We start from the raw sequence: 10,610 nt of genomic DNA on the forward strand, positions 1-10,610 counted from the left end.
CGTGAGGCAGCATTAACCAGCACCAGTGACCTTCTAGACCTATGAACAGAGCCCTGTGTCCGTGGGCTCCATCTGTGTGCTGCATCTCAGCAAGGAGAAGACAACACACTTTCCTCTTGTAACCTGTGCCCTTGTGTAGAGGGCGCTCGTGCAACCCATGGCTTCAATTCTGGGATCATACCAACCTTGCCTCCCTCTGGCCTGACACCATAAATCCCTCCCTGCCCCCCCACCCCCACCCCTAGAGACCATTCTGGAATTAGTGGAAATCTCTTCACCTTAAAAGCCTCTGCTCATTCCACAAATGATACTCCCTTACTCTCCCAGACCCTCAGTTTCTCTATCTACCATACAAGAATGAGGCTGTGATTATGAAATACACAGCTGTGAAAATGCAAAGAAGTGTACATCATTTCCAAATATTCAAAGATAAGATACTCTTCAAGACCTAATTGCCAATTCAGTAATAAGTAATAGCCATACGATGACTAAGTGTCTTTGGACTGTCACATAAAATACAAACATACACACCTGAATATTTAGGTATTAATCATTGTGTGGTCCTACTTGGAATTCTTGACTTTTTGCTATTTGTATGTAATCACTTTTGCAAAGGCACTGTCTCTCCTATGAATGTCTGACTAGTGCCCAGCCAGCCAATTTCCTTACTGCTTCTGCTAACCATTCTCTAAAGAAATATTTTTCTCGGTTACTGAGACGCTTACCACTTGTTAGTAGTCTTTCAGGTAGAGGACAAAAGACCTCACAAGAACGAATGAGCAACCATGAAATATATTTCAGAATATACTGTATTTTCTTTTTCTTTGTTTTGTTTTTTGTTTTTGTTTTTGTTTTATACTGTATTTGCTATTACATGAGTTTTCTGTTAATGGTCTAAGCTGGTAAAACTGAATTTTTAAACTAATTCTAAACGAACTTCTTAATTTATTGGGAGACCTGGGGGGTGGGGAAAGGACTGTCAGTAGCAGGCAAATGCCAGGCAAGGTGGGGTGATGTGCAAAGCTATTGCGATACCTGATCTTCCGGGCCTGTTCTCTGCTGGGGCAGATCTTCTTTAGTCGGCTCCTTCTTGCTTTTTGTTAAATTTGTCTTTTTCTTCCTCCCTTTCAGACTCGTTGTCCCCTTTGGCAGGCTTCTCATACTGATATTTAGTTGTTCCTTTGGTAAAGAATAAGACAGACGTTGGAGCAGACATTCCCAGGGAAAACCATCCCGATGCATAAGGACTAGTGACACCCAGTCCTCTCCCCGAAGCAGGAGCGTAGAAGAAACTCTGAAAAGTGGAGGTGGGAAGCCTCCTCCGGGTTGATAGTTCTGCCCCTCGATCCCTCACTTTCAGGGTGACATTCTTCCCAGTCACCCTGTGCAGCTGACTATTTCTGGCCCTTCGGAGAAGAAGGGATCAGAATCATCAGGGTCTGTGGCCTTCTCTAAGGTTTTGTCAGAAATTTCTCGCAAAAACGTTTTACCTCAAGGACACATTCTATGGGGAAGCGCATTCACTCAACCCCTGAATATTTCACTTGTACCAGGCCCACGCGCGCGTCAGTGCGTAATGATGGGGGATGAACTTTGAGACTCTGGACATTCTCAAAGCCACGCGCAGAAACCAGGTGTGCCATTGGCTGGCTCTTTTCCTTCAGGCCCCGCCCACGCCCCGCCCACGCCCCCCCTCCCCCCGGGATAGACAGTGGCCTGCGGCTTGCCCGCTGCCCCGGGGCCCTCAGCTGTCTTAGCGGAGGCTGCCAGAGGGCCGCACGCTTCCTTCTCAAAAGCTGTAGGTCCCCAGGGAATGGTGCTCCCGCTCTGGCCCTCGGCCTTGCGTTTGGGGGAACCCCGGCTTCCGCGTCCCGGCCACCGCAGGGCCGCCCGCCGCCCCCGCCCCTCGGGCACCCGGGTCCCTCCTCACCCTTGGCGGTCTCCGGGCCCTCCTCAGACTCCTCGTCAGGCTCCTCCGCGGTCTCCCAGGCGGCCTCCTCCTCGGACGAGGCCTCGGACTCGCGGGCCGCGGCCGGAGCTGCCCACACTGGTGGGCCTGCGGGGGCTGCGGGGTGCCAACGGGGGCTGTCGGGCGGCCGGGCCCGAGGCCGGACCATCACGCGGCCACGGCGGGGCCGCACGAGGATGTGGTTGTTGTGGTAGATCCGGTGCAGGAGCGAGTGCACCAGGTCCAGGAACATGAAGCGGAAGCCAACCATTGGGAACTGGTGGGCGTCCACAAGGATGTCCAGACCCTCCTCCTGCTGCTCCTCCCCGTCCTCCTCCGCAGGCCCGAAATCCGAGTCGTCCTCCTCGGCCTCCACGCTCATGCCCGCCGGGCCGCGGGCCAGACCCAGACCCAAGGCAGCCTCCTCGAGGCCTCCCACGGGCCCCTCCACTTCGGACACCTCCATCGGGGGCAGTCCAGAGTGGAGGGCCACCTCCATCTCAGGGGCCCCGGACTCGAGGGCCACCTCCATCCCGGGGGACCCTGACTCGAGGGCCACCTCCATCCCGGGGGGCCCGGACTCGAGGGCCACCTCCATCCCGGGGGGCCCGGACTCGAGGGCCACCTCCATCTCGGGCAACCCTGACTCGAGGGTCACCTCCATCTCGGGGGGCCTGGACTCGAGGGCCACCTCCATCCCGGGAGACCCTGACTCGAGGGCCACCTCCATCCCGGGGGGCCCGGACTCGATGGCCACTTCCATCCCGGGGGGCACGGACTCGACGGCCACCTCCATCCCGGGGGGCCCGGACTCGAGGGCCACCTCCATCCCGGGGGGCCCGGACTCGACGGCCACCTCCATCCCGGGGGGCCCGGACTCGACGGCCACCTCCATCCCGGGGGGCCCGGACTCGAGGGCCACCTCCATCCCGGGGGGCCCGGACTCGAGGGCCACCTCCATCCCGGGGGGCCCGGACTCGACGGCCACCTCCATCCCGGGGGGCCCACACTCGACGGCCACCTCCATCTCGGGCAACCCGGACTCGAGGGCCATCTCCATCCCGGAGGGTCCGGCTTCAAGGGCCACCTCCATCCCGGGGGGCCCGGACTCGAGGGCCCCCTCGGGCCCCGCCACTCCAGCCACCTCAATCTGGGGAAACCCGACCCCGGGGGCCACCCCGTTGCCGCCTCCGGCCTCCAGGGACCATGCCCCCACAGCGCTCACGGGGCTATCCTGGCTAGGGGCCTGGCCGGGATCCCCGGAGGAGGACATGGCAGCAAGTAGTACCTCAGTGGGGCGGCGACCGGGCTGAGGCAAAGCCAACCGCAAAGATGGTGGCCGCCGAGGGGGCCACCGCTGTCGGGAGGCGGTGGGCAGCGGGCCCGACGTGAGGTGGACGGGGAGGCCGAGGAGCCAGCCACGGAGGGGACGACAGTCTGCGGCAGTGCCTGAGGAGGCCCGCAACGGGGACGGAAGGGGGCGGATGTCGCCAGCGGCCCACCCAGGCCTCCCCTCCGGTAACAGTGGACAGGGTTCCAAAGGGGCCCCTAGACCAGGGACGGGGGGCGGGGCCAGAAGCGTCAACAGTGGGCCTCGGCCCCGCTGCCGGACACCCAGGCTCATTTGTCGAGAAGCGAGGATTGACATGCGCAGCCTCCAATGAGTGGCCGAGGCCTTTAGGTTCTAGGGTTGCTCGTGGTTACCTCCGTGTGCTTCGAGGCCTTAGGGGTCTCCGTGACTTTTAGGTCCACACGACTCCTGTCCCTTTAACTGAACCAGTGTCTGAAAAAGTAGAGTGATCCAATACATTGACCACCTAGGTTGGGGACAGAAAGTGAACATTTGGGTTTGGGGAAGCTCAGAGGTAAAGATAAGACCATTATGTAGTTACTTACACAAAAAGAGAGAAAACAAATTTCCACAAATATTTGATTGTTGAAACTAAAAACACAATAATAATTGCATAGTTTTTTTTATAGTAAAGTCCTATTAATGGGAAGAATGGAATTCTTTGGGGAGAATAACATTTTAATTGGGGTTCACAGTGTTCTCTGTCATCAAAATTGATTACAAATGTCCATTTGATCTCTAAGGAGGTTTTCCATAGTTCACCTTTGGAAATGTCTTTTCACAGAGATACTAGCAAATACCGATATCAGTTCATAAACATATGATTTTCATTTAGCCTATTCATCTCTTGGAAGGCATTTACAAAATTCTATTAGAGGTTTTTTTTTATATTTGCCTTTAGCATGTCATTACATTACAGATTAATCACTCCTGCTTGAAATTTACGTGGAAGTCTTCAACTGCACAATTAAGTGGGTTTGAAATATGAAAATGTCCTTTCTACTTGCATAGCAGTCCAAAAAACGCTGCTGGAACTACAGTCTGAGCTTGGATACTTATCCACTGCAAATTTGTGTGAGAATAGAGATCTCGCCTACTTTAACTTTTGACAGCATGGCAAGTACAAAAAGAAGCCTGACGTACTTTGATTCAAGCAATGTTAGTTGTCATTGAAATGACTTTGTCCGTGTAAGTTTTGTACATAACCACTGTTTGCCTTGGAGTTTTAAGTTGAATTCATTAAGAAATATTACCAAATCCACAACAAAAGCTAATTTCCAAAAACATTCCCTGTTCAATTATAACAGTTGCAGGAGAATTTTCTCAATCAAAAATGATTCAATCTCCACCTGGAACTAAAAAAAAAAAAAAATCACACACACACACACACACACACACATCCTTTTACCACTGTGAAGCCATCGAATTGCTGTGTGATAATGCAAGTCAGGATATCCAGCTTCCACTTAGAGGTTCTCCGAACTGCAATGGTTAAATACAGGAGAGTGAATGAAGTTCCCCATCGATTTAGTAACACACGAGGCATTCAAGCATCATCAAATCATCAATAATAAATAAATAATATCAATAATCAATAATAATAATCATCATCAATAATAAATAAAATAAAATAATAAATAATATCGTGAATAACCATTAGAGTTAAAGACCTTATATTTTCACAAGCTTTTGAATATTTGTTCACCAACCTTTTTTGTGCTCCATCACTTGTAACACATCATAGCAGGTTCCATTTCAGTTTATCCTACGTGTTTTTTCAATTTCTTCAAAAATATTCTCCCCAGAGCAGTTCCCAGTGGACTGTTCATAGATACTTTATTTTTTTTTAATTTTTAAAAGATTTTATTTATTTATTTGACAGACAGAAATCACAAGTAGGCAGAGAGGCAGGCGGGGGGGCGGGGAAGCAGGCTTGCCGTTGAGCAGGGAGCCTGATGCAGGGCTCAATCCCAGGACCCTGGGATCATGACCTGAGCCGAAGGCAGAGGCTTTAACCCACTGAGTCACCCAGGCGCCCCAAGTCACTTTAAACTCAGCAGCCGCCCACCTCTCAGTCTGGCTCTGCTCAGTCCCATTATTGCCAATTTCCTGGGATTGGCAAGTATGACATTTTTGACAAGATTTGTCAGTGTGCAAGTCCTGTCAGGACAGTGTCAGGCAGGTTTTGAGACTCAAAGCTCTCCCAAAGTAAATCATGCTCTCTGGCTGGCTACACCCCTCAAATCTCTTAAGAAAAGCCCATAGCCCTGCCCCTGGGCATCCCAAAGATGAGTTCATTAGGAAGCTGCCACTGGAAAACGATGGCTATGAAATGATTGGAGATTACCGTGAGTAGCTATCTCAGAGCTGAGTCACTAGTGACTAAGTCACACAAAAGGGGCTGTAGTGCAAGTACAGGCTTTGGTGCTAACACAGTGCTTCAGTCCATACAATGAAAAGTGGGCTTCCGTTCTGAGTCCAAGTGACCTCCAAGTCCCTTACCCCTGACCCCTATTTAACAATAAACTGTTACATGGCTTCACAGCATCAGAGTCCGTTCTCTATGTCACTCAGCGTGCAGTGGACATGCAACAGTTAAACCGAAGACATTGAAGGAACTCAAACCACTGTCAAAATACTTAGTAATAAATGTCTGCTATTGGTAGAAAAGTACAAGGTGTGGGCTGGCCTTTATATAGTGATTTCTGCCTTTTCTTTTTGTCAGTTTATTGTCAATAAGTTTAGCTATCGGGTAAGCACTTTATTCATGAGTGAGCACCGTACTTCACTGCATCCAATTCATCAGAAAATTTCTCTGCCTCTTATGATCAGAAATGAGAAGTCTCACAATAGTTTATGGAATTGTTAAAAACAATCCTGTCCAGTGCACTCTGCCCGCCACAAAATCCCAGAAACACAGTGTAAAAACAACAACAACAACAACAGCAACAAAAAACAAATAAAACCCTCAACCACCAACAACTCAGCATTGACTCCTCAAATAAAGAACAACTTAGCCATATTAATAATATCTGATGGCTCAGGAAGCTTCAGGACATAAACTGCAGACTCCAGTCATTCAGTCATTCACCAGGCATGTATTGAGCACCCACTGTATGCTCATTCACTAGTGAGTCCCCCATTCACAGACGCCTAAGCTTTGTGGCTTGCCTTAGTTCCTGGTCTAGAGGGGCAGAACAGACACTTGGACACCGATGACACAGGTGGCAAGTGCTAAAACAGGGATGAACACAGAGCACTATGGGAGCACGGGAGAGAGAATGATTAGTGGCGGGGGTGAAGGGAGTGGACTGGTGCCTGAGAAGTTGCCCAGGAGGAGGCATTTCACCCGGATTCTGAAGGATCATTAGTTTACCTAGCAATGAAGGATGGCAAGGGAAGTAGAAGGAGGGAGGCCACCGCAGGTGCAGGGAACAGCAAGAATAGTACAAGAGGTATGCGTGTGTGTGTGGGGTGTGTGTATGTGTGTGTGTGTGTGTCTGAAAATATATGTACCAGTCCAGGGAATTAAATGGCTCCAGCATGGGCAGAGTGGCAGATAGGCCTGGAAAGCAGATTGAGGCCATAATTACTACTAATAATAATTAATTATTACTAATAATAATTATTACTAAGAAAGTCTTCTGCTTCCTTTATAAACACATATGCCTCTTTGTGCCACCATTCCCTTCCCCTCCCGCCCAGCATGCTGCCTCCCATCCACTTCACCTCCTGCCTAAACTCCTCAGCTGTATTCATGAAATCACACATCTACACATCTACCAAATTTATAGGGTACCTTCCGATGTTCCAGTGCCGTGTCCCATCGGAACTGTCACGTACCTGTCCTTGTTTGACACGTGCAACCCAAAGATGGAAGAACTGTCCGTGGTCCCCATCCTAGAGTCTCCCCCATCATCACTCCTGTGCCCCTCTGGGGTAGGCGGGGAGAGGGCTAAGACCTCTGGAAGCCGAGCTTTCCCAGCTGCACGCAGTGTCAGCGTTGTGACAGATTCGCCAAGATTCTGTATCTACTCCATCATATCCTCTCCAGTCGCCTCCTTCCTTGATCAGCGGGGTTGAAACACGGGATGATGAAGGCTGTCGCTCATGAAGTCTCTGGTAAAGAACGTGGGCACCTGCAGCCTCCTCTTTGCTCGGGGAGGAGGGCCAGGGCCCTAGGGATGCCACAGAGTGAGCTGCCATCAATGACAAACGACGGCCATGAAACCACAGGAGTGAAGAGGACCCTGCAAGAGATTGTCCTCTCACTGCTGCAGCAAGCGGATTCGCCTGGCGGCTGGAGTTGGCCGCCAAGTCTTTGGGAGGGAGACCTAATTAGCAGCAGCGAACGACAGAGGAAGGAAAAAGCTGAGCCTTTGGGAAAGGACCTGAAGCAAAACTGAGGGAGAGTCTCCTCCCAGCTCTGACACTGAGGCTCTCTTCATGACAAGTATGTGGCCCCGGGGGTCCTTGGGACAGGGCCTAGGGCTTCAGTCAACTTCCTGAGCCTTTCCCAGGGGTGCAGACATGTGAGGGTGCTGCCCCCCAACCCGCCGCAGGAACCTGCAGCCCTCAGGTAAAAGGCCTGGAGCCCAGTGGCCCTTGCTGCTGACGGAAGCCAGGGGAGACGGGGGACCTTGCCTCTGCCGTCCCAAGAGGGTCGCCACACAGGCCTGGGACTGGAGCCCAGGCCCTGGGAGTGGGGCAGATCGTCAGCTCTCCATCCTTCCTGGTCCTGGTTGAGGGGGCATGGCCAAAGACCCCTCTTCCCTCCCAGGCCCCCCTAGCTCGTGGGCCGGCCTAAGCTCGGCTGTCCTCCCCGAACTGAGGCTCACTCAGCCTTCCGGGTGATCTTAACAGCCACACGGACTGCCCGATCCTCACCCTGGGCTTTCACCTCCTTGACCTCCTTTAGCCTTTTCGACAACCTTACATTGCCTCCTCTTCTCCACCGTAGGACCCTACCCTCGCCTTTTTTTCCCCAATCACCAGAAACGGCCGTGAAACAGTTTCTCCGCCAGCACTACAGTTTGTCGGTCCCGTCAGATACTTCTGCAACCCATTTTCCCTACCAGTTTTCCCTCTTCATCGCCTACCATTTTCTGCCTTTGCCTCCTTACCCGTCTTAGACTCCATCCGCTGCCTTTCGTCATAACCACGGGCCACGGTGCCCTCACCCCTGGGACCCCGGGACTCTATTTGGTTACATGGCAAAGGGGAATTCAGGGTGCAGGTAGAATTAGGATTGTTAGTGAGGGGTCTTGTTCCTTTCAGTAGATCCTCTGCATGACAACCAGTGTGATTTTTAAAAGTTATATATATAAAATATATATAATACATAAAATCTATTCATTAATTATATTATATATTATAGAATATATAAATACATTTTCTTATATATCATCCATTTAATATATAATTAATATATAAAAGTGTAATTAATATATTAGTATATAATAAATGTATGCTATATTAATATATTTATATTAACAATACATTAAATCATTCATTAATTAAATATCAATATATTAATAATATATTATATGATATAGTAATAATATATTATATATTAATATATAATTAGTATGTTATTGATATAATTGATATATTAGATATAATATATGATATATATTTATATAAAATATATAATATTTATTTATTTATATTCTGTGTGTTCAGAGGGCAGTTCCTTTTCCTTTGAGAACAAAGGCACTGTAGGGGCGGGCAGAGGGCCTGGGTCAACTCTTCCCATAGCTGACTGCTCCTTCTTCCAAGTCTCAGCTCCAATGTCACCTCCTCCAGGAGGCCTGCTCTGACCTCAGGCACCTTCGTAAGGCCCGTCAGCACCTGAAAGTACAGACTTGCTCTCTGTCCTTCCCACTGTAAGCTCCGTGAGAACAGGGATGGCGTTTGTTGCGCAGAATACCGTATCTCCAGCACCAGATACAGAATCACCCACCGAGGGGCGGCATGTGATGAGAGAAAATTGGAAGGGGAGGTGAACCATGAGAGACTATGGACTCTGAAAAACAGTCTGAGGGGTTTGAAGTGGCGGGGGGGTGGGAGGTTGGGGTACCAGGTGGTGGGTATTATAGAGGGCACGGCTTACATGGAGCACTGGGTGTGGTGAAAAAATAATGAATAATGTTTTTCTGAAAATAAATAAATTGGAAAAAAAAAAAAAAGAAAGTCCGAGGAGAGAACGAGGCTCCGGCTCCGGCTGCCTGCCCTGTCGAGAGATTGCCACTGGGTGGAGCGGTATGACTGTGTTTTGGGATAGCGACTGGGCTTTGTCACAGGGAAGACAAATCCGGTTTTGTGGTTTGGGGGGGTTTGCTGCTGTTGTTTTCTGTTTGCGTGTTTGTTAGGCGACTCTGAACTCAGATCCCATGGGGGGGGCGTGGCTAGCCAGTGCCTTCAGGAAAGCTATAGTCTTGGGGTCTCCCTTTCCTTCCAGGTTCACAGGAAAAGGTCACAGACCTAGAGCTTCCCTCACCTCTCCTCACCCACCCCCACAAAGCTCAGCCACCATTTTCTCACCTCTGGGCCTCCTCTTGACCTCTTTCCCCTCAACTTCATTGAGATACAATTGAAAGAGAGCACCGGGCAAATTCAGGGTCTAAAATGGGATGGTTGGATACTGGTATGTATTCGGAAATGGTTACATTCGCTTAGGTTAACTAACGGGATTAGTTAACACTTTCAACACGTCACATCATGACCACTTTTCCCACTGAGAAGGTTCAAGATCTACTCTCAGCACCTTTCAAGTATATAAGACAGTCCATTGCAACCGCAGGACTTATTCTTCTTAGAAAGTTAGAGCTCTTTGATCAATATCTCCCCATTTCCCCCATCACAGCCTCAGCCCCTGCCCCTGCCCCTGCTGACCACCATTCAACTCTGTTCCTATGAGTTTGGCCTTTTAATTTTTAAAAAAAATTTTTAAAGTTTTTATTTATTTATTTATATGACAGAGAAAGAATCACATGTAGGCAGGCAAAGAGAGAGGGGGAAGCAGGCTCCCTGCTGAGCAGAGAGCCCAATCCGGGGCTCGATCCCAGGACCCTGAGATCATGACCTGAGCCGAAGGCAGAGGCATAACACACTGAGCCACCCAGGCGCCCGAGTTTGGCCTTTTTAGAGTCCACATATAGGAGAGCTATATGTCTGACTTACTTCACTTAGCATAATGTCCTCAAGGCCCATTCATGTTGTCACAAATGACAGCATTTCCTTGGTTTTTTTTTAATGGCTAAATAATATTCCATTGTATAGTCCACATTTTCTTTATGCATTCATCCATCG

The 10,610-nt window shown here is 49.8% G+C and overlaps 1 protein-coding gene across 1 annotated transcript; it reads right to left on the reverse strand.

The window, feature by feature from the left end:
- Nucleotides 1-1,075: 1,075 nt before the first annotated feature.
- Nucleotides 1,076-3,221, reverse strand: LOC122897472 (cancer/testis antigen 47A-like). The gene is made up of 3 exons (XM_044235741.1): nt 3,036-3,221; nt 1,931-2,507; nt 1,076-1,179 (listed from the first exon to the last, which is right to left on the reverse strand). Exons 1-3 carry the CDS (start codon nt 3,219-3,221, stop codon nt 1,076-1,078), a joined length of 867 nt encoding a protein of 288 aa, XP_044091676.1.
- Between the last annotated feature and the right edge of the window lie 7,389 nt (nt 3,222-10,610).

This window comes from Neovison vison, chromosome X (genome assembly GCF_020171115.1).
Source record: "Neovison vison isolate M4711 chromosome X, ASM_NN_V1, whole genome shotgun sequence".
Taxonomy (NCBI): Eukaryota; Metazoa; Chordata; class Mammalia; order Carnivora; family Mustelidae; genus Neogale; species Neogale vison.

Bases quoted from the DNA above. Each gene is read 5' to 3' on its own strand.
- LOC122897472 (XM_044235741.1), bottom strand. From the start codon at position 3,221: ATGTCCTCCTCCGGGGATCCCGGCCAGGCCCCTAGCCAGGATAGCCCC. The intron at 2,508-3,035 runs GTGGCCCTTGAA...CCCGGGATGGAG, and splicing joins CCGGGCCCCCCGGGATGGAG to GTGGCCCTCGAGTCAGGGTC. The intron at 1,180-1,930 runs GTGAGGAGGGAC...TCTTTACCAAAG, and splicing joins GGGCCCGGAGACCGCCAAGG to GAACAACTAAATATCAGTAT.